The sequence below is a fragment of the Podarcis bocagei genome (assembly GCF_964188305.1).
Source record: "Podarcis bocagei genome assembly, chromosome: 6".
Classification (NCBI taxonomy): Eukaryota; Metazoa; Chordata; class Lepidosauria; order Squamata; family Lacertidae; genus Podarcis; species Podarcis bocagei.
Window position 1 is genome coordinate 85,858,187 of NC_138130.1, and position 24,301 is coordinate 85,882,487.

A 24,301-nucleotide genomic window follows, 5' to 3' on the forward strand; every position below is an offset into this window, starting at 1 on the left:
TACTACTTTAAAATTTACTTTGTTGCTCACCAAAGTAGTGGTGAATAACATCAATCAACAATGTTATTAATTACTACTTTAATTTTTTTATTTTGACTACTTTAAAACGTTATTGACAGAACACGAAATTTTGCAGCTAAATAAATTCAAGTTCAACCGTTCCCTTTTGCGCTAAAGGGCAAGGAGGCCACACAAGCGACACTCTAGAAGGGGGCACCTGATGGGATCAGGGCAACGGCCCGCGTGGCCGAGCCCCCTGTTCTCAAAGCTCTGGGAACTGCATGCCCCCCCCCCAAACACACTTACACGACGACTTCGCACCGCCACGTCCCGCTCACGGCAGCTGGGACGTCCAAGGCCGCCGTGACGAGACCGAGGCGGGTCGTGAGGGAGAGAGGACACCGGCCACCCCGGTCCCGCCTCAGAGGCCACGCGGGCAAGACAGCGGCATTCTTGCCAAAGGGATGGGAGAGAGGACGCAGCCGGAGGAGAACGAACGGGATGCGAGGGAAACCGAAACCGAAAAGCTGAATGGGGGCGGGGGGAGCGAAGTGAGGCGGAGCGGCGAGGCTCGCGCCAGGAACGAGCGGTGGGCGGGCCTGAAGGGACCCACAGCGCGGGCTTCTCGCTTCTTGCGCGCGCAGCCACCCTCGCGCTCCGACGAACGCGGGGAGGCGTGGCTGCTCCACGCTCATCACCAATCAACGTGGTGTTTTCCATCCCACTCGCGTTCTAATCCCACCCCCTACTCCTACCCCTCCCCGCCGCCGCCGGAAGCGGAAAATCTCCTGTTTTCGCCCCTGCTGCCGGAAGTCGGTGGGCGGGACGGAGGCTGACGGCTACTGATGCTGTTGTGGAGAGGTTTTGGGCGCGGAGAGAAAGGGGAGTGCGGATAACCGCCTTTTCTGGGAGTTGCTGCCGCCGCTGCCCCGCTGGGGCGGGAAGGGTGCGGACCCCCCCGTCCCTCCCCCAGGCCCCCTCACCATGTTACTGCCGTCCGACGTGGCACGCCTGGTGCTAGGTAAGCGCGAGCGAGAGGTTCCTCTCCTGAGGGGGCTTCCGGGGAAAACGGGCCCCTCTTTTTGCTCCTGGCCCCGCGGTGTGTGTCTGTGTGTGTTTCTGGGGGCCTCCGAGAAGGGCAGGCCAAGGGCGCCCCTCGCATCTCCCACCGTTTCCAAAGCAGAAGAGGGACACGCCCGCGACTCCCCAACTCCTAATTCATCGCCGCCGCCGCCACACTGTTGTGTTTTGTTGTGAAAAGCTTTGCTCCCTCTCCTGCACATATCTCTGTTCTTTATTTACTATTCCATAGCCTGCCCTAAAAGCAGAAATATTGTCGATCGCCGTCCTCCGCGGATCTAAGAGCTAAAGCGCGGTTAATTTTGTTGATTGCTTTACTCCGCCGTAGCCCGTCTTCTTCTACTAGGGTCACGGGCTAAGGCGTTGTTTATTACTTATTTGTTACATATATATATATGATGCTCTCCCAGCCGCCCACCTTTTATTCCCCCCTTTCTTTTCTTGCTAACATGGCTCCCAAAATGGCTTAGAATCACAAGATGGCTGTGTGTCTGTTGTGGGGAGAGAAGGAAGAAGGGTGATTTTTGCAGCTTGCTATTTTGGCTTTTCCTACTTGGTGGTTCTTTGGTTAAGGATATATTAGGTAGTGGCCTATTCTATCCATGTTATAACAATATAGCAGTAGCTGTCATAAGTGAAATGCCAGTCTATGCAGGCATTGTGAGCCTAGGGCTTGCTGATCAGAAGGTCGGCGGTTCGAATCCCCGCGACGGGGTGAGCTCCTGTTGCTTGGTCCCTGCTCCTGCCCAACTAGCAGTTCGAAAGCACGTCAAGTGCAAGTAGATAAATAGGTACCACTATGGTGGGAAGGTAAATGGCGTTTCCGTGCGCTGCTCTGGTTTGCCAGAAGCGGCTTAGTCATGCTGGCCACATGACCCGGAAGCTGTCTGCAGGCAAACGCTGGCTCCCTTGGCCTATGGAGCGAGATGAGTGTCGCAACCCCAGAGTCGTCCATGACTGGACCTAATGGTTAGGGGTACCTTTATCTTTATGCTTATATATACATGTACATCCAAACTGGACTACAATCTTATGCATGGTTAGCTGGAAATACTCAACTGAATAAGATGCAAATGTTCCACCAAATAAGGTGGAACTTACTTCCTAGCAAGCATGAGTAGAATTGCAGTGGCACCCTGGATTTAATGTCTAGTTCCCGGAGAAGGGAGTTGAATCATTGAATTGTAAAGTTGAAAGATGCTGAGGATCAACAAGTCCAATTGGTGCAATGCAGGAATCTCATCTAAAGCTTCCATGACAGATGGCCATCCAACCTCTGCTTAAAAACCTCCAAGGAAAGTGGGTCCACCATCTTCCAAGAGAGTCCGTCCCACTTTTGAACAGCTCTAACCACCAGAAAGTTCTTCCTGATGCTTAGAGTGAGACGGCTCTGGTTGCCCTACCAGATGATCTTCATAGACAGCTGGATTGAGGCGGGTCGGGGCTGCTGATTCTTCTAGATCTGTCAGCAGCTTTCGACATGGTCGATCACGAACTTCTGGACCACCGCCTTGCTGACGTGGGGATCCAGGGCACAGTCCTTCAATGGCTGCGCTCGTTTCTCTCTGGTCGGGGACAGAGGGTGGCGCTTGGGGGGGGGAATTGTCATCGCGCCACTCCTTGGTGTGTGGAGTACCTCAGGGTGCGATATTCTCCCCGATGCTTTTCAACATCTTTATGCGCCCCCTCGCCCAGCTTGTTCGGAGTTTTGGGCTGGGTTGCCATCAGTATGCCGATGACACCCAACTCTATCTGTTGATGGATGGCCATCCTGACTCGGCCCCAGACACACTGACCAGATGTTTGGAAGCTGTGGCTGGATGGTTACATGGGAGCCGGTTGAAGCTAAATCCTTTGAAGACAGAGGTCCTGTGGCTGGGACGGGACGATATAGGATTGGGGGGGCAACTCCCATCTCTTGCGTGGGCGCAAGTAGTGCCAGCACCGTCCGTTAAGAGTTTGGGTGTAATCTTCGACACCTCGCTTTCCATGGAGGTGCAGATTGCAGCTATAACAAAGGCGGCATTTTTCCATCTCCGCCAAGCTAAGCAGTTGGCTCCTTACCTCTCTCGCCCTGACCTAGCCACTGTGATCCACACGACGGTCACCTCCAGACTGGATTATTGTAACTCGCTCTACGTGGGGCTGCCCTTGAGACTGACCCAGAAACTCCAGCGGGTGCAGAATGCTGCAGCGAGACTCCTTACGGGGTCTTTGCTGTGAGATCACATTCACCCGGTGCTATACCAGCTGCACTGGCTCCCGGTGGAGTACAGGATCAGGTTTAAGGTGCTGGTTTTAACCTTTAAAGCCCTATATGGCCTAGGACCCTTGTACCTATGGGACCGCCTCTCCTGGTATGCCCCACAGAGAAACTTACGGTCTTCAAATAAAAACATCTTGAAGATCCCAGGCCACAGAGAAGTTAGGCTGGCCTCAACTAGAGCCAGGGCTTTTTCAGCTGTGGCTCCGATCTGGTGGAACACTCTGTCACAAGAGACTAGGGCCCTGCGGGACTTGACATCTTTCCTCAGGGCCTGCAAGACAGAGCTGTTCCACCAGGCCTTTGGCCAGGGCACAGCCTGACTCCCTCCCTCGGCAATCTTCGCAGAGCTCTGGCCCAATGGTTGCCAGTGGCTTGAATTAATTAATTTTATAATGAATGATTTTAGAGTGTTGTTTATGCTGTACTTTTGTACTGTTTTATGTTGTTAGCCGCCCTGAGCCCGGCTTCGGCTGGGGAGGGCGGGATATAAATAAAATTTATTATTATTATTATTATTATTATTAGTTGGAATCACCTTTCTTTAGTTGGAATCCTCTTCCTCTCAGGAACTGGCAGTGATGCTTTGGGTTCAGAAGGCAAATGAGCAGTGTTGCCCTATGTGTGCCGCCCCACCAATTGCTATTGCTCATAAGGAGGGCAGGAAACTATTTTATTTGCATAAATTCAGTTTATAGCGAGCAAGAGAGGAACTGCTATTAGTAGTTTTTACAAAAAAGAAAATACAACCAGCTGCTATTGACTTTGTTGTCAGTTAAATTCTTGTTTATATTCCCATTAAAATGAAATTTAATTATTAAAAGTAGACAAAGCTATTTACATAATTGTTTTATAGCAGATGGTTTTGTTTTCTTTCATCATACCATACAGAGTGATTCTCTGAAGTCCACATGAAGACAAAAACACAGGAAAAAGTCACAATTGCTCTCAGTAAGGGAGCACTTGCTCACATCTTGCTATAGATTTCACATCACCCCAAAGAAGAGTTCTGGTTTTGTCAAATCCTAAATCTTGAATGCATTGCATTGTAATTAGGGTTCCCCACTACAAACCAAGCTTTGATGCAGACTGGGATCAATCTTCTTCTTGTCCACCCAACTGTGTTTGCTTGAGTGAAATCATGCTTTGCTACCCACGAGTTGCATGTGTCCCATCTTCAACATCACCAGACACCTACACATACTTTAATAAGGTGCATAATGTGCTGGCATCACATGGTTGTTTTCCACATTGTAAGTTGTATATCAGTTCAGGCCACATGTGTTTAAATGTATCCTTTTATGTGTATACATTCAAATGTTACGTTTGTGTGTGGCTGCCAAGTGGATCAGACATGTAAAGTGGAGCTGCACATATTTGTTCCCACCACCACCGTGCATAAACAGAACAACAGGAAAAGCAATGTCCACGCTGTTTCTTTGGTACATGGTTCATGTTTCCAGTTTGGTAATAAAAGCACAGATAGCAATATAAATATATATATTAGCAGTCTTATAATGGGTTGCATCCTCGTTCATACCATATTTATGTGAATCTATTGCATACCTCAATTTTCGAAACCTTGAAACCAAAAAAGGATTTGCTGGCGCCATCAAATCTAATGTGCTCCCTAATTTTCGTGAAGTGATTTGGCCAAAAAACGTGCACATTACAATCAAGTAAATATGGTATTTTATAACTCTGAACTTTAAATCACTGAATTTCTGGAAATATTTATTGGCTTTCTTCAGAAAGTGTTTCTAGCTGTTGTTGTTGCTGGTTTTGAAATGGTATCGTAATACAGCAATCCTAAATTTATCTGCTTAGAAAAAAGTCCCACTGTATTCAATGAGATTTTCTCGCAAGTAAGTGTGTGCAGGATTGCCTTGTAAAAGAACATTCCATATAAACCAGGCTAGACTCCTTTTCACAGTGGAATGATCATTTTTAAAACTCATGATAAATATATGAGTTTAAGTATAATATCATTGGCTTTAACTTCTTTCCTTGTTCATATTGGCACAAAGGGTCAGAAAATATTTTGTCTGTTACAGGTTATTTACAACAAGAAAAGCTTTTAGCCACATGTCGGGCATTTATACTAGAAAGCTCAGATTTAAAAGAATACGCAGAGCACTGTACTGGGGAAGGCTTTGTTCCAGCTTGTTTACTGGTGAGTACATATTTGTGAGAAAGGTGGCTGTAAGTTTTGATCAGCCCCTGAGCTTTCTACTTTCCAAGATAGTTCTGCATAATGAATATTTCAACTTAAGGTTGATTCAGGTAATAAATGTTAGGAGCTCAGCCTACACTCGAGTAGGACCCTGGTAGAAACACATGCCTGACTGGCATGTTCCCTCCCTCCTGGTCGATCATTTGGGAGCTTCAAAAGCTTTCTTCGCCCGAACATCACAGCGACCGATGCCAACAGACACCAGCACACTTAGGGATCTGCAGAGCCTGCACAGTTTGCATGACAGACCCCAGCAACTCAGCATGTTGGCTAATCTACTTTATTTACATATAAACACACACGGAGCACTGCAACATGGCTCCCTCTCTCTCTAGCATCAGACAGCAAAGAGAAAGAACAAAGGACAACAGTCGCACTTCACAGAATACAGTAACACAAACATCCTGTCTCCGTCGCTTCTCACTCTGTGGAGTCAAAACATATACCGTCATGTGAAAGACAACAGTCCCATAACTGCAAATCATTTATCTAACAATAAATACCCCTCCACTGCATGGTGAGCTTTGGAGTCTGGAAGTTGTGTAGTTGAATGCTGTTCTTTTCCTTTTTTTTCTTTAGTCTCTCTTTGGGAAAAACTTAATCACCATCCTGAATGAGTATATCACAATGAAATCGAAAGGTAAGAAGGGGTGTTGGGACTGGAAGATACAAGTTATAGATTTGGCTATTTTCTCCATTAGTGGGGGGTATATTGTGCAATATGTTTTCTTTAGATTTATAATCCACACTCTACTTGGTAACGTCAGGACAGAGTACATAAATTATTAAACACAATTATCTTTTTAAATAAAATAAATTCAAGGTGGCTTAAAATTAGTTTAGAATTTAAAAAAAAAGTCACCAATGAAAACAAAAGAGCAGGAGCAATAGACAAAAAACTTAACACCAGCCAGCCACTCAACAGCAGAAAGAAGGGACCAAGAAACTGCAAAGGAAGAGGAAAAACAAAACTAGCCCAGTGGGGACTGAGCAGAGTCAGAGCTGAGTGGCTGTTGCTGGGGGAAGGAGGAATGGAATAGAATATACTTGAAGTTTGCATGGCTGGCTGGAACCCTTAGCAGAATTTTTCAGCAGTGTGACATTTTCTTACATACCCCACTTGTACATCTAGACTCCAAAAATGATCCTCTTTATGCTAAAGCACCAGTGCCATTTTTAAAGAAATTAGAATCATGATCTCTTTATTGTGTAGTCTTTCCAGTTGATTCATAGATCAACCAGTCCTTTTCACATTTGACACAAGTTTTGTCTGATGTGTTTCTTTAAAGAAGCAACAAATGATGTTCCAGCAATGATGTCATCTTTATGGAAGAAGTTGGACTACACACTTTCTCAAATCAGGTAATTTGTATTGAAAGCAAATACTAGTCTGCATGTCACAGGGAACCTTTGTCATCTTATTATAGGGCTACATTCCTCCTATATGCTTACTACGGTTGCATTTTGGTGACGTCTTGGTGTTTTCGTACTGATTTTATCTCACTGATGCTTGTAAGTTATTAGGCATAGCATGCTGATGTTTTAAAGCTTTGTCTGATTAGAATGATAAAAGTGGTGCCAAGGAAAGCTCCAGCCGCCTTTTATGGGCTGGGAGTGGACCACAGTGAAAACTGCTGCAGTCAGGTCCGCTCTCAAAGCCCCACCCTGCAGGTTCAGCCAGATTGGCTGAATTCAAATAGGGGGTTTGGTGGGAACTCCTAAAGTGCTTTGTGGTCGGCCCAGTGATTTTCAACTACTGGTTGCACAATGGAATTTGCATGGGGGGGGGGAGGGTATCACAGCTGGATGTGATGGGCCGCAACCACCACCCACCCCAAACTCTGTAAGCAGCCACTTCTGCAACCAACCAACCAACCAACCAACCAACCCCAAAGCACATATATACTTCCAAAATAAAACCAAGCTTATTTACTACAAAATGTTAATCATGGTGATGGTGTATTTGAAAATTGTTCATCTTACCATAGAAATGCGTTACTGATAACAAAATTTTAATTCATGTTTAATTTTGATCCCCACCCCCATTGCTTTAATCTCTAATCTAAATGTCCATGTAACTATTGTCTCACTAGTCCATATGAAGCCAAGTTTCCCTTACACTTGTATATTGAATTCTAATTTCACTTGGCAATTTGATTGTTGCAGGAGCATGCAGAATTCTGGTGCATTTTGTGCTCATCAACGGGGTATGTATCAGAAAACATCTATTTTATGTAATCTGAATTCACCCCTCTGAAACCTTGCAACTTTTCCCAGTCCAAGAGGAAATCGACTGGAAATCAATCGAATTCATTTCAGTATGACTTGTACATCATAGTATACTTAGAATTGCAATCTTATTGTAATAAGAAATTTTCTGAAATATTTATAGTAGAACTGTTAACATTTGACAGTGTAAATGTGATGGATTTGGCCCATAGAGGCAGAGCTTAATATTTTCGTGGTGTATTAAAGCTGGAAATCCTTTATCTTGTATCTCTGAAGTAAGCACTGAGAGTTTTGTTTTCTTCATCACCCACCCAACAGACTGGCAAGTTCAGCTTGTCACTGTACTAGTTCAGAGTGATTGGAAGTAGGGAAACAACAGTTGTCCTGATCTGGAAGTGATCCAGGAAAATACCATGTGTTATTTCTGCCGTTTAAATCAGCTCTTGGACTCCATAATCCTGGAATGTGGACAAACTCTTTTCCCTTGTAGCATGTGTCAACACTCCTGAATCTTGTGTGTGATTCCATAGTAGTGCCAGCAAGCAGCTGGCTGCCTCTTTCAGTAGTTGACACCAAATCTACTTAGCAACAAAACTAACTGCATTCCTGATTTGGTTCAAAATTACTTCAGGGGTGAAGGAACATTTGGTTTTACTGCAGTGCCACAATTCAGCTCTCAAAGTAGTAAAGGCACAGCTTAAGAAACTAACAGTCTGTTGAGATGGGCGCCTATCTCCTTTTATTTTATGTCTTTTTCTAGGCCGCACAAGAAGTGCAATTGCAGATATGAAAAAGCAGAGATGTATTCCGCAATCACTTCCCTCAAATTCAGGGTCCTCTGTAGCTCATCAGCCAGGACAACTGACCTCTGCTCCAATGGCAGCCACACAAGTTATTCTTAAACCAACTGTAATCCCAGTTATGGCCCAGACAAGATCAGGTTCTTCATTGGCACACCAGTGCCAAGTACAAGAAAGCAATATTAACAGTAAGTTTAAATACTCAATTCTGTGGTCTTTTGGAGGGTGTTCCAGGGGTTGCACAGTTTAGCACAGTGTTGGGGAACCTCATGCTTGACCTCCAGGCCTCCCTATCTGGCCTGTGGGACTTTCCCCAGCCCACACAACATCCTGATCCACAACCCAGCATCACAGCCTCTTTAGGTGTTTATTCCTGTCTGGAATAGGTCCTTGAACTCTGCTAATGTCTTTAGTTTATCTAGATGGAGGATAGAGAGGGATGTGTGAGTGTGAAGAAACTGGCTTACTGTACAAAGGAATAAAATTCACATGTGTTGCTCCACTTACTTTTGCCTCTGGCCCTGCCCACTACTGAAATGTTGCCACCTGAATGTTGCCCTGAAGGGAACATGGCCTTGGGTTGAAAATGGCTCCCCACCTCTGGTTTAGCAGATCTCCCTCCCCACTTTCTGATACCTGTCAGGTGAAGCAGGAGGTTCTGCCTAAAGAGGAGTTCTCCTATCAGATGTAGAAACCTCTGCGACTATTCCTGTCCCAACAATGAAGAAGACAAAAAAGATGTCTTCTGGAGATGAATCAGAGGATACGCATTATCCCTATAAGCTGGCGTACTTCTTTTCTTTTTCGTTGAGACCAGTGGAAAAGAAAACCATTTAAAAACAATACAGCCACCCCACCCCACTTTCTACTCTAGCAATGTGAACCTGGCAGGGCTTTGATTTTTTTCTGCTCCTCCACCCTGGATTCTTCCTCCTTTGCCCCCAGTTGTTACTGGTCCTTTGTTTTCCATTTGTGTATGTTTGTGAGAGAGTGGTTAGAATGGATATACTGAAAGAGCCAGGTGAACTGAAAGCAATGAAACTGGCTTTCTGGCACTAAACCTGGGAAATGTGTTAGAATCTATAGTTTTCCCTGAAAACACAACAAAACATCCTCATGACCTGCTTATTTGAGAGATCATCTTATTGATTTTACACCCAGTAGGTCACTATGTTCTTCTACATGAGAGTTTCTCCTTGACATTCCTAAAATAACTGAATCCCACTCCACAGTAACCCCTAGCAGGGTTTTCAGTGCAGCTGCTCCTTTGTTGTGTGGAATACCATTACTGCTGAGATAAGACAGGCACCCACTGCTTGTACCTGCTGATCAGTTAAATATATTTTTGTTTCAACAAGCTTTTCCACTCAGATTAAAAGGTCTGTCTTAGGTGTTCGTTATCGATAGTTTTAAAACCCATCTTTACTTGTTTTTTGTACTGCTTAAAAAACCTTTTCAGGTATTGTTTCTGTAAATTGCCTTGAAACACATGTGGAGGACGATAAAGAAATAAAATGGGGAAAATATTTTGTTTAAAAAGAGAGAAGAGGGAAATGTCTACTGTATGTCAATTGCCTGTTGTCATTTGTCATTGCCTTTCCTATTGGCAACAGAAAATGTTTGGTAGCCTAAAAAATCTTAATCAGAAGCAACATTTGTCTCACTCATTTTTTCTTTTTAAAGCAGGAGACACTGCAAACTTGGTTTCTGCACCCCAAGAACGGAAGCTTCACTCGAGCATGGTGTCTCCCGGGAAAAGAAAAGGGTAACTGCTAATTCTTGGCTAATGTGTTTTATAATTTATGAATCTTGTTTATGTTTTGAAGGGCACCTAATCCTCTATTTACAACAGTGTATTCACCCTGCTCCTTTTTACTATTCCCTTCTGTATGAATTCATTTGAAGTCACTTCCCTCATTTCTGCCCTCAACCACAAGGCTGCATAGTTGTACTCACTTACCTGGGAGTAAGCCCCATTGAACTCAATAGGACTTACTTCTGCATAGACATGTATAGGATTGCATAGTTAACCTTGTGTCTACAGACTATAAACCATTAGGTTATGCGGCAAGTACTCTTAACAGGTGTTGATCTCGTTTAAGGCCACTAAGTTCCTCTGAGCAAAGAGCCGGAGGAGTGAATAGATAAGATTTACAACATGAGTTGCAGTAAATTTCCTAAATTTATGCCTTTCTCATTTCTTTAAACTTCTGAAATACTTCAGTGACTTCCAGAAGAAAAAAAGCATTGTATCATCGGGATCACAATTATCCAATAGTGATTTACGGGACACTCCAATGGTGGAAGAAGAAAGCTCACCCATGGAAGAAGGAAGTGAACAGCTAGAACTTATAGAGGGTGACCTTCCAGTAAGCCTTTTTAAAAAAACTGCAGAACAGCATTTACTTTCTTTTTTCTACTCGCCTTTTGTTTCTCCTTCCCCACACCCTTGCAGTTTGTTATTGCAATTCCAGCTTCATTTATTGCTATGAAAAATTCAGGTAATAAGGCATTTTTAAAGACTTTCCAGAGTGTGTCCCTTTTTGGTATAGCTTATAATGGTGTTTCTGGGCCAACTTTTAAGTTTAATCCAGAAAGGTTTAGATGTATGACATGTAGTCTCTATGTCTGTACACACATATGAATGTATAAGGGCCAGCCCAAGAGATTTTGGCACCGGAGGCAGACACCAAAATGGTACCTCCCTCCTCACCAGAGAAGAAGAGGTCAGGGAAGAATTGTATCAGGAACAAGGGGTGGAAGAAAGATTGGCATCGGGATCTGCTGTTCCAGTGGACCCTGCTGCATGAGGCGGTCACCTTACCTTGCCTCATGGGTAGGCTGGCCCTGAATGCACATAATAAACGTGCATAAAGTATATAATAGAATATAAAGTATAAATAGGACTTAAATCTTGCTCCTCTTAAGATTGGTTTGGAGACATGAGAGCAATTTAGAATTGCTATAATAAAAGAATCGTAAAGACCCCGAGGATTATCTAGTCCAACTCCCTGCAATGCAGGAATCTTAACTAAACATTCAATGAAGGAGGCACCTCTGGATAAGGGGGTGGGGTGTTACTTAATAGTGCTGGTAGAATCAGTTTTTCTTACCTTTTTTAGTAATTTTGGACTGCTTCAAATTTGTTTTCTAGCAAATGATTATTGAAAATGCCAGAGAGAAAATTCTGAGCAACAAATGTCTTCAGGAGAAGCTAGCTGAAAACATTAACAAATTCTTGGGCAGGTAAAAAAACTTTCTTGACACCTCCTGTTCCAAATCTGTAAATTATTTTGGAAGCCTGCTAATTATTTGTAACTTTCTGTTCCAGTGATGGCAATCTTTCTCAGACAGCAAAACAGGCAGACAGTGGCCCAACAATACAAGAGTCCTCAATTGATGAATTCCTTGGTCTTCAGGTAAGTTTCCAAGAACTAATGCACACTCATATATAAAATGTATTTGATGCCTGGCATGCATTTGTAAGTGAAAAAGCACACCAAATAGTTAAAGAATCAGCCCACATTTCTTACTTTAAAGCAGACTGCATTACTTGTCACTCACTTAGCCAAGCTGCAGACCACCAGCTGTGTATGACAGCCATCAGTGCTTGATAAACCACCTTCTTTTGCTGTCTTCATGGGACTGCAAAACCAGGGGTGTTTGCAAGGCCAAAGCAGGCCACAGTATGTTGCTGATGCTCTGCATTTCATCTTGGTGGCTTGCAAGTTGTGCAGACCTTACAAGTAACTGAGGCACAGTTAACTGGGAATATTATTACCCTGAACCTTATTGAAATTAATGAGAGCTGTACGATAGCACAGTTACCATCCTTTGTGACTATCAATCAGTAGGACTTCTCCTAAAGAAGTTCTTGGTTGTGCTTAAAATCATGGTTTTGGTTGCTATGTCTACACCAGGCATCCCCAACCTTTGGCCCTCCAGATGTTGTGGACTACAATTCCCATCATCCCATACCATTGGTCCTGTTGGCTAGGGATCATGGGAGTTGTAGGCCAAAACATCTGGAGGGCCGCAGGTTGGGGATGCCTGGTCTACATGATCTGTTAAGTGAATTTTATTTACAAACTGAGTGGTACCCAACTACATTCTACTCAAGAGTAGACTGTTTGAAATTAATGCCTATAAATTAGTAATACACATTAATTTCAGCTGTCCTACTCAGTATGACTAATGTCGGATACAGAAACTGAGGTTGATGTAGTTTTGTAATGAAAATTATTTCAAATATTTTTATACAACGTTTCCAACTACTGAGCCACTGTATTTTGTACTGACTGAAGTTTCAGAACCATCTTAAAGGGAAATAACACAAAGGACAGTTAAGCAGTCTAGCATACGAATCTTGTGCACTAATAGCAAGCTTGATTGTCTGAATATGGATATGTTTGTAGCCAAAACACTACCATCTGCACACATATGGGGCAATATCTATGGGCTTAGAGAAACTCAATGGTTTCCAAAAATTCAAAAACTTGGGGAAGAAGAACCCAAACAGCCCAGTGAGGACTGAGCATTCTTTGAGGGCACAGAGAGCTTGCTGGCTATCAGTTGAGGCAGAGTGAATGGGAAAACTATATTTAAGAGTGGGGCAGATGGGAATGGAGTACCCAGGGAAAGAGTATGGCTGGCTGGGTAGAACCCTGAATTGGGAGTATTCTGCACTACTAATTTGTTGCTGATCCTAATTTATGTGTATATATTTCCCTTGACACCTTTTGGAACTATAGTAGAAACAAGTGCAGTCAAGATGGTTGGTGTCACTTCAGCTTCTACCATTGAGGTCAGGTTTATTTTATAAATTCCTTCTGATTTTTCAAGAAGGTTTTCTTCCTATGTTACCTTTCAACATACATTTTACATCTAGAGAGAACAGTTTACATCTTCTAACTTATTTGTGGATTATTTTTATATCACCTACATAGCAGGGTGAGATTCACATGACCGAAGAAGCCATCCAGGAGATTCTGGAGCAAACAGAGTCAGATCCAGCATTTCAAGGACTCTTCGATATATTTGATTTTGGTGCGGGTTAGTTATCACTTTGAATACTTTGCAGTGAAAGGCTAAGGGGTGGTCTGGTTTAATTTCAGTGGGTCTATTCTGAGTAGAGCGAGCATTGGCTACAGTCCTATGTTCTGGCCAATTTCATATGTTGAGAAGTCAGTTATCACCACTTATGAGTTTTGTAGGAACTTGGCATATTACGCCTCATATTGTTGTAAAGTATTTATGGGTATAGCACTTCAGCATTTATGTAGCTGTCTGTAACTGATGCACACCAAGTGCTAGACATGCTCACAGAGGACTCCCTAATGTGCGGTCTACAGTTCATATCTAGTTTGTTAAATGCCAAGTAGTACAAATATTTGGAATCAATATTTATAACTTTTGCTCTTCCACGATTGCCCAAAATACTTTTATGGATGATTGATTTAGTGGAAACAGAAAAACATACCTGATCAAGGAATATATGTTAGGTATAATTTGTGCATTGAATCAAGTATTAGTACCCTTCCAGTTTATTTTTCCCATTTCTTTTAAAACAGGTAAAGCTAAGGGTGGAAGAAATGCTTCTCACAGTATTTCCACTCAGAATGGAGGACTAGAGAATGCAATCTTAGTGGACGAAGAAAGCCTAGGAGCACTTGAAAGTTTTATTGCAACAAAGGAAATCAGTAAGCACTTCTTCAAAGCTTTCCAGTTATCTTCAATACTTGTAGAATGTCCTTTTGTTCCAGGGCCTAGAATGTTAATTGTTAGCCCTGCACAAATGATAAAACACTATTAAAGACTGGGAGATTTGAGATGTGCAATTGTGGACATGTTAAAATTACTGTTGCTGCAGTCCTGTGTACACAAAGTAGGAAGTGAATCCTATTGAAATGGATGGGACTAACTTCTAGATAAACATCCAAAGGGCTGGGCTGCAAGTTGCTTAATTGACATTTGAGTTTCTTTGAGACTTCAGTCTTCTTTTGAAAAGGTGAGCCTTGTTGTTCTTTATATAGCCTAATGATAACAGCTGCTTTGACTTCTAACCAAGGTAACTTTGTCCCCTTCTCTCCTTTCCGTAAATCAGCTTAGAATGACAGCTAATGCCAACTGTTGGCTTTGGAGCTCAAATGCCATTCTGATTACATTCTGATTACAAGTCAGTAGCACAAAACTAGATTTAAGAGCATGTGCTAAAGTAACTCCCCAATACTAGCCTGAATTAGTTTCTATATGCTGCAAACCATTACCAGCAAAGTGGAGATTATTCAGACCACAGGTCCTACATTGTGATGTGCAGAGTCCAGTCCACTCTTTAGTTTAGAGAGTATGCTAGTTCCACTATAGCCATCTCTCTTTCAGCCCAATAAGTCTTTCTCCAGCACCCCATGGGTCGTGGATGGAGTCCCGTCATGCTCTTTGTGGGATACGTAAGTGGTAAAGCAATGCTACAGCCTGAATGAGTGAAAATAGAGGTGGAGGGGTACTAACCTGTTTCTAGAATTCACCTGTCTTGGAGGCGAAAGACCAGGGTGGGCTTAATGAACTTATTTCATATGGCACTTGTGTGTGTTACGTCCCATATATTTTTGTAGCACCATGGATTTCAGTGAAGCTGACGACCTTCATAGTACTATGATAATGTAAATGGATTACAAATTGTTTCCCTGTCTTTAAACTAGACTCATATATTGTATTAGACAAAATCAGCTTCATAGCTGTTATCATAGAAGCATAGAGTTGGAAGGGAGCCTGAGGGTCATCTAGTGCAACCCCCTGCAGTGCAGGAATCCCAACTAGATCATACATGACTGATGACCATCCAACCTCTGCTTAAAAATCTCCAAGGAAGTGGAGTCCACCACCTCTTGAGGGAGTCTCTTCCATGGTCAAACATCTCTTACTGTCAGAAAGTTCTTTAGTTGAAATCTCCTTTCTTATAACTTGTATCCATTAAATACAGCTTTGTAAATTCAGAGTGCAAGATATCCCCAAACAATAATAGCTACCCCAAACAATAACTACCATTACTACTGCACTGAGAAATTAGGGGGAAAAAATAGATGAGAAACTTTAAAACCAGATGGTTCTATTACTCCTTGAACTTATGCTTATGATATTTTAAACGACTTCCAATCACTTAAGACACAACAACCATATATTTTCTAATAAAATACTCATCTGTACATAGAAGGGTGGGGTTGCTGGGGATTTTCTTCTAAAGGGGAGAGTTTCAGATGCTGGATAATGGTCCTCCCTGGATAAAGGGAGGGCAAAACAATGACATGGTTCTTAAGAGGCCAGTGCAAATTTTTTAGTATCTCCATGGAGGTTTTACAATGTGTTTTACACAAAAGTGGTGTAATCTATTTTTGTAACATTATTCTGGCATGGGGTGTCCTACAACACTAGATTGTAGTGAAACTGTGTTGATCTGTTGCAGGTGATAATTCCCAAGTAACTCTGTCATACACAGAAGATCATTCAAAAGAAGCACATGTTCCAAAGACTGGTTGCAGTGGTAGTGAAGTCACCTTGGAAGAACACCTGGAGATGCAAAATGTAGGAGTTGAAAAATTTCCCACGGACTCTAAAGTGAGGAGTGAAAGTGACCCTGTAGAAATGGGAATGGCTAGCCAAAGAACCAAGCACAATGCAGTCTTTGAATCTCAGCAGAATCATGTCTCTGACCCAGAGTTCAGTGGACACAATGTAGGCTCTTGCAGCAAACAAGGAACAGCAGCGAGAGATGGTAGAACTGATAAAGACCTCTTATGTCAAGATCTTCAAAACTTGCCTCATTTGCAGTATGATCAGTTGGGTGCGATGCAAATCTCACCGTCTGGAGGAGCAGAGAGTTGTTCATTGTCTAATAATATACTCAGGACAAATGCAAAATTGCTATCCCCTCTGAGAACTGCCCAAAATGAAATGCTGAAAGGAGCTATTGCAGCCAACTCTAGCCATTCAGCAGAAACAAATAAAAATCTAGAGCACATAATGGGACAGCCAGCTGAACTTCCTCTACCTGGCCAGCAAAACCCAGACAGTCATGCTGCCTCTGATTGTCAAAGCCAGGATAAAATTGAGTCTGATTCTGCTGCAGCATTTGTAGCGAATGCATCAGATCCAAGTGCTGTAGAGCTCCAGCTTGAAGTTGTGGATACTTCCAACAGCCTTCATTCAGATGATCAGCCTGTGCACCAAGAACCTTGTTCAAAACCTCAAAACCAGAAATTGGAAGGCTCTGAAATCTCACAGATAGAAATGCAAGAGCCATCATCTTCCACAAAATCAGATGCCGATAGCTTATTTCGGTCTTCTGATAATGAGGGGCGTTCAGAGAGATCTACTGATAGCAACCCCACCACATCTGCTGTGTGTTGCTCTCCTCCTCCAGAACCAGTGGGAGAATCAAGGCCAGGGAACAAAGAATCAGGCAGTGTTTCCTCTAGCAGTCAAGCCACAGATGTAGATCCCTCCAGCGTAGTTTCCTTAAAAATCATTATCAGCGATGACTCATTCATTTCAGCAGATGCCGAGCTGAATAATGCAGTTTCCAGCATCGCTGGAGAAAACTTGCCAACTATAATCCTGTCCTCGCCAGCTAAATCACCAGCCAAGCTAACAGGACCAGCCAGATCCATAACTTCGGAAGAGGTTGAAAGAACTGGGGATTCAGCTTTGGTAGAACAGAATCTTCTTGTGTTCAGACCTCAAGACTCTGTCGCGAGTACACTCAACATATCAAATGAGGAGTGTGCTGTTTTTTCCATTGCTGGGACGTCCGGCGTTGCCAAGGATGGGGGATTTATACAGCTGATGCCAGCCACAAACACATCTTTCAGCAACTCCAATGGTGTCTATATTGCCACCTGTATGACTGAGCCAGCTTTAAATACAAACGTTACTCCGTCAAACTTGGTTATGTTGCCTGGCAGTTCAGCATCTCTTGCATCGCAGGTTCCAACAGCACAGCAGTTACGGACTCCTCCTAGAACAAGCAACTTGTTTGCCATGAACCCGCCAATGTCGCCAAACTTTTCACAGGGTAACTATTGGTTTAAAACCGTAACTGAAGTTTATACTGGTTTTGGTCATAAGTCTGTTGCTTTACTATTTAAATGAGTTAGCACTTACAGATTACATTGCTCTTCGCTTGTAGGTAACTTATAAAACGTGTTTAGGGTAGCCAGATGCAAAAATCATGCAGCTGATTTAAAAATAATCCAGTTTCCCATGGGCAAAATCACATAATAGAATAGAGTTTCATTGTATGGTTTACTTTCAAATGGTTCCTGTGGCCAGTAATATCTAAACCTTGATTCCATGGATTTAATACCCATTTAGCACTATGGAATTTGTGCTTATCTTGTGACAAGTCAAAAATCAGTGGGTGGCAAGTAAATTGACATATTTGCTTCTTTAGAATTAAGTAATAATAATAAATTTTTATTTATACCCCGCCCTCCCCAGCCAAGACTGGGCTCAGAGCGGCTAACAACCAATAATAAAAACAAGTTGATTAAAATACAATTCAAAAGATTAAGATACAACATTAAAACATTAGGATGCAATCTCTTCATAGGAGGAGAAGGGAAAAAGAAAGAGGGGGAGGGAATCAAACTGGTTCTAAACCAAAGGCCAGGTGGAATAACTCTGTCTTACAGGCCCTGCGAAAAGAGATCAGATCCCGCAGGGCCCTGGTCTCAAGAGACAGAGCGTTCCACCAGGCCGGGGCCAGTGTTGAAAAGGCCCTGGTTCAGGTTGAGGCTAATCTAACTTCCTTAGGGCCCGGGACCTCTAGGGTGTTGCTATATATGGACCTTAAGGTTCTCTGTGGGGCATACCAGGAGACGCAGTCCCGTAGGTACGAGGGTCCTAGGCTGTGAAGTACCAAGGATATTGAGTGGCATTCACATGCATTCAAGTATGAAGAAAAGTTGATTTAAGAAATCTACCCCTTTGGATTAGAGGCTGAGATTTCTTTGTTTCTGGATCTCACTATTTCAGCCCACATAACTAGTCTCGAGTGAAAGCTGTATTCTGGCTTGAAGTTTGTTCTAAAAATGGAATGAGAACTAAGAGCAGTATACTAACGGTTGCCTCACCCTCAGGATACCTACTGGGTTGCATGATCAGTGATCATGGATGATGAGAGCTTCTGTCCACAACATCTGGAGGGCACTACACTGGTTACCTCTGCTATAAGGCATTAAGTTGATTGCCTTATAGCAGTTGCCTGGCCTTATAGGTTGCCTGGCACATCCCCCTGAGTTATTGTTTGAAGCTCTAGACTGGAGCACCTAACCAATATGTTGAGATGGGAGAAGGCAAAACAAAGGAGCCCTTCCTGGAACTGAAATGCATTGGGGAAGCCTGGTTTCTTAGGAACACATACACAAAGCAAGGGCTTCTGCATTTGTTCCAATGTCAGGAGAGTCGCAGGGGTTTCTTTGCTTCTTTTCTTGCCTTATTGTTCATCTGCCACACAAATACTTGCTAAAATAGATGTGAATGCAGGCAACGTGTCAGACATTACTTCCTCCCTATAGCTGTGTAGCTAGCAAAGGCTGGGTCACTCCCATGCAGAAGAACATATTCCTATTTTAGCCCTTTGCTTTAGAGAACTTGCTGCCTGCAACCTGCTGTATATATAGGATGGTGTTCTTCATAGCAAGAAATCTCAGCTTAATAGCAATAATGTGGTTAGAGCTATTTACTGCTCTTTCTTTAAAGAGCTTATAGCTGCTTATATAGGGTTCCCAGGGAGTCTGCCTTCCAGGTAGCTTACGGGATCATACACACTTAGGCTTACTGGTAGAACAGTGCCATTTGCCTTTGGACCATTCTCTAACTTTGGATGATTGGCACAGAGAGTGAGAGAGACTCTCTGAGTAAGTACTAACAGCTTGCTCACATGAGTCCATTGATTTTCAGGTTCTGCCATCATAATCGCATCTCCAGTACAACCTGTGTTGCAAGGAATGGTGGGAATGATTCCTGTATCTTTAATGGGGCAAAATGGACATACATTCTCAGATCCTTCCCGTCAGGTAAAACGCTACTGCTAAATTTCCATACTGTCATTCTTGAGTTGGAAAATCTTGTGAGAAACCTTCATTGTGCTGCTTTCACTTTTTCCAAGGTTCTGCACATGCCAGTACAGACTTCTTTGGGTGGTGGTGTTCCTAAACTACCTCTCCCTCCCAAATCTCAGAGGATCCCAAGAAACAAGACAAATGCAGGTGAGTTAGTGATGTAGCTGAAGGAAGGGAAGTCTATTTCTAGCATGGGAAGAATTCATAGCTTACCAGCTCAAATCTGATTCCTTCCTCAGCAGCCCAAGATACTCAGTTCTGCAGGCAGAAACTATTGTAGCAGACTGTATATAATGTTTGACTTGTCTTTTTCTTCCATATGAACTTATTTGAAACCTAGAGTATGCTTCTTACATGCTGTCAATTTTTTAAAAATCCAGACTTGTTTCTTTTAATTAACAGTTTGATTTTTAAACAAATGTTTTAGGAAAGTTGATACCCGGTGGATCTGAGCCTATAAATCGTCCTGCTTCTCGTGCACAAAGGTCAGTTAAGTTGCATTGCATAAAATGCAGGGGTTTTTTCTCAGTTCTCAACAATTCTGGGAAAGCACTTGCATGATAAAATATATGAGCAGTCCATAGTTATTTCTGCCATTTGCAGTGATAATGTTTAGGCATTGCAATCATGGGAGCTGCTGGCAAACATAATAGTGATCACTAACTTCACAAATTATATTTTTCTCACTTGAGTGGTTTGGACTGTTTTCTACATTGTTCCTTAGTAGCCTTTGAAATTTTGGCTTATAGCAACTGATAGGGAGTAGAAAATTTCTTGCAGCTGTTACTTTCCATTTGTTCAAAGAATTTCATTTTAAAAATAGTGGCAAACATGTATTTTAACATGAATGTTTAAATGAGGGTTCAGAAACTTTATTGGGTAGTTAAATTAAAGTGGGTATCTCTTCTCCCTATTAGTTGCCTCCAGGGCCTTGTTCTTTAGAAGAAAAACTTTTCTGGGATTTGGACAAGGAGGCACCTCCAGAGCTTAGCCTTCCTTTGCAATGAAACGGTCCTAAGTTTTTAAGGCCCGAGGTGGTTTTGTGTACATTCAGCAAATTTTACATGTTTTGTGAAGGGTAAAGTTCACAACAGGAAAACCTTTAAAATTAATTCTGTACTTTTAAATTTATTTATTTTTACCTGCATGAAGGGTGTTCTGCTTCTCTTCACCCTTTTGTTATTTCAGTAAAGCAAAAGTTGAGCTATTCAAGATTTTTAAACTGAAGGTGGGGATGTCCCCTTAAACCAACTTGTTTTGTACTCTCTGCTACTAACATGGCTGAGTTTATAGCCTTCAGCAATAGCTTTAAAAAATATACCAAAATAATTGAAAATAGAAATTTTATAACAAGATTGTCAGATAATCCCTACCCTTTTCCCCCATTCAGAAATGCAAACTCAGACAAAAATGTTTGTGCAGAATTGAAAAAGAAGCTGGAGACAGTTGCTCTCGACACCCTAAGTTCCGCTTCCAAACAGAATGAAAGCCATAGGAGAGTGCTTTGCTTTGACAACACTCTGGCTGCTCCAGCAGGAAGTATTCCAGCATCACAGAAAGAAAGGAGTGAAAACCCTTTATGCTCTGGGAATTCTCCCAGCGCTGTGCTTTCAACTGCTAAAACTCAGTCCTGCAAGAGGGAACGAGAGAGAACTTTGCCTCGGATTTTATGTAAGCCTGATATTACTAGCAGAAACTTGACTGCAAAGGACACCCAATCTGAGAAGAGACATTCAGGTCCAGGGTTGGCATCGGATGTGTTAAGAAAACAGACTGCAAATAAAGAGAACGAATTGGAAAGGACTGTTGACAAACCCCCCAAAAACCAGGAGGTGGCGACTCTCTCAAACGGCCAACAGAACGTTAGCCTTCATAATGAGAAGAACAGCTCCTCTGCTCAGGAACTGAGTAAAAAGCAGGGGCTGCAGCCAAATGCAAATTGCAAAATTTCAGCAGCTTTACCTTCAAAGGAGCCAAAAAAAGACCAGAACAGGTCTGCCAGCCAAGCCCATTGTTTGACCAGTCCATTAACTAAACAAGCTGTGGAAATGCTGCATGACATCCAGAGGCAAAGCCCCGCTAGTAAACTTCCTGAAAATGTGGATTTGCCAGTGCCACGCACACCTTCAGGAACTGGCGATAGACACTCTGAGGATACCTTTGATATAATAAGGACGCCCACGTGTAGACGGTATAGTGAAGACAGTACAACACCAAGGATCATGGTGCCTCCAGCTACTCCTGACTTGCCAGCCTGTAGCCCAGCGAGTGAAACAGGCAGTGAAAACAGTGTTAGTATGGCTGCCCACACTTTAATGATACTTTCACGAGCAGCCATTGCAAGGACTAGTACCACTACACCTCTTAAAGACAATACGCAACAGTTTAGGTCTTTGAGAAGTGCAAAAAAAAGGAAACCAGAAGACATGGTTGAATGTGAGAGGAATGCCCGGACTGCCAGTAAAAAAGATATGCAGAACTTTACAGTGCCAATAAAAAAGAAGAAAGTGAAGGTAAGTAAACTAGTCCTTTCAAACATAATTGCATGGTACTGTTTCTTTTCCAGCACAGTACCTACAGGCAGAAGAAGAGTTAACAGCTTTTAATCCCATTGTCTAGCTAAATGGCCCAGAATGGGAAACATCATAATGTATCCTGTAATATGCCTTTTCTCAAGCTCACATTGGCATTCCTAAACTAATGGAAACGGTTCCTTCATTTTTTACTTGTCACAACTTTTCAGAAGAAATCTTTGGCTGAGGAGACATCTCCCCATCTTTAGAGCTTGTCTTAATGAATCTTTAGGATCACAGTGGCTTGCTTAACCAATGTTTGCAGGCTAGCCTGTATTGGCCTGCTGTAGTTGCAAGAGGCTGCAAGTATTTCAACCTGTATGATTTCTTTTATATAGCTATGAAGTTTTGGTACACTTACCAGTTGACCATTTAAGCCTGTGTCCACTGTTGGACTACATATACTTATATATAGACTTGAGAAGTAAACAAAATTAGATTGGGGAAGAATCTCAATAGGTGTTGATGTAGAACATTTAAATGTCACGGGTCAGGGATGGTTTGTTCCAAAGGTTGATTTTGCCCTTTGGGCAGGACGAGACGTGATCCTGGTTTTTAATTTATTTAATGCCCAAAAAATGGTGGGTGGAAAGCAGCCCAATACTATAAATGTAAAAGGTTAAGGTACCCCTGACCGTTAGGTCCAGTCGCCGACAACTCTGGGGTTGTGGCGCTCATCTCGCTCTATAGGCTGAGGGAGCCGGTGTTTATCCGCAAATAGCTTCCGGGTCATGTGGCCAGCATGACTAAGCCGCTTCTGGCAAACCAGAGCAGCGCATGGAAACACCGTTTACCTTCCCACCGGAGCGGTACCTATTTATCTACTTGCACTTTGATGTGCTTTCGAACTGCTAGGTGGGCAGGAGCTGGGACCGAACAATGGGAGCTCACTCCGTCGCAGGGATTCGAACTGCCGACCTTCTGATCGGCAAGCCCTAGGCTCAGTGGTTTACACCACAGCGCCACCAGTGTCCCTACTATAAGTGTAGGCCTGCATAATCCCAAAGAACTGTACAAGCTACTTTTGAAAAAGACAGGAGATCCCACTCATGGTTACAGTATTGGTTTTTACAGATAAAGATGTTTTTGTGTTGAGTTCTGTGGAACTAAGCAATTTTTAAGCACCTAGATCTTGTTTGCCTAAATAGTTGTGTTTTTTTCCTTTTTCAGCAGAAGAAGCTACCAATCGCATTTCCTGCTGGAATGGATGTGGATAAATTTTTGTTATCTTTGCATTATGATGAATAAAAACTGAACTGTTCATTGGTCTTTTGCAACTTTGAGGTGAAATAACAAAATGGGAGTGCAGTTGATGCATCCAAGTGTCACTGCGTATTTAAAAAGGCACGCTGGTTCTGAAGAAAGTTGCTAGTTTATAAATAACTTGGCAGATCAACTTCTGAGGAAGCACTTAATGTACAACCAGTTAAGTTTGCACAGTTATACTTGTGGGGATAATGTAAATATTGTACAGCTGTTGGAGTTGTAAAACAACAAGGTACTACTTTTTTTAACACTGGGGGTTGGATGTGTTTTGCAAAATGTGCACATTAACTGCTTAGACATTTTCATAGTCATACATTGTTGAGCCAAATTACACTTAGAAGCAGGTTCCGTTGAATTGTGGAACTTGCTTTCCAGTCAATGTGCTTGGGGTTATAGCCCAGGACAGATAGCTGGCTCAAGTTGGAAAACATAAGGTAATGGTTAGCCAAGTCTTAAATTGTATAGCTAGCTAACTTCTAACGATAACAATTCAGCTTGTCTTACAGTGGGAATTTCCCCAACCTGGTTCCCTTGTGCCTGTCTTTCCCTCTAGTTGCAAATATGTTACAATAAAGGCTTTTTCAACTTTCTTACTATATTTACGAATATTAAGAGGCAATTTATTTTTATTCCATTTAACTTTAAAATACACCTGTAAATGACACTAACCCAGTGTGGTGTGTTTTCGAACATTTCCTAAAAGTTGTATTTAACACACACTCTTAATAAGAGTTCCTCTT

At 42.6% G+C, this 24,301-nt stretch overlaps 1 protein-coding gene across 6 annotated transcripts; it reads left to right on the top strand.

The window, feature by feature from the left end:
• The first annotated feature begins 813 nt into the window (after positions 1 to 813).
• Positions 814 to 24,159, top strand: NPAT (nuclear protein, coactivator of histone transcription). Of its 6 annotated transcripts, none has more exons than XM_081196969.1 (18): positions 814 to 1,021; positions 5,398 to 5,516; positions 6,156 to 6,216; positions 6,866 to 6,938; positions 7,743 to 7,783; positions 8,566 to 8,793; positions 10,289 to 10,370; positions 10,830 to 10,974; positions 11,760 to 11,851; positions 11,937 to 12,024; positions 13,552 to 13,657; positions 14,176 to 14,304; positions 16,065 to 17,672; positions 19,562 to 19,677; positions 19,770 to 19,869; positions 20,150 to 20,207; positions 21,113 to 22,235; positions 23,466 to 24,159. In XM_081196969.1, exons 1-18 carry the CDS (start codon positions 985 to 987, stop codon positions 23,541 to 23,543), a joined length of 4,284 nt encoding a protein of 1,427 aa, XP_081053095.1. In that variant the 5' UTR covers positions 814 to 984; the 3' UTR covers positions 23,544 to 24,159. The 6 variants fall into 6 exon arrangements, with proteins under 6 accessions (XP_081053095.1, XP_081053097.1, XP_081053098.1 ...); XM_081196971.1 differs by having other exon boundaries at positions 23,469 to 24,159; XM_081196972.1 differs by having other exon boundaries at positions 13,552 to 13,651.
• Positions 24,160 to 24,301: the final 142 nt, after the last annotated feature.

Bases quoted from the DNA above. Each gene is read 5' to 3' on its own strand.
- NPAT (XM_081196969.1), top strand. From the start codon at position 985: ATGTTACTGCCGTCCGACGTGGCACGCCTGGTGCTAG. The intron at 5,517-6,155 runs GTGAGTACATAT...TTTTTTCTTTAG, and splicing joins TTGTTCCAGCTTGTTTACTG to TCTCTCTTTGGGAAAAACTT. The intron at 7,784-8,565 runs GTATGTATCAGA...GTCTTTTTCTAG, and splicing joins ATTTTGTGCTCATCAACGGG to GCCGCACAAGAAGTGCAATT.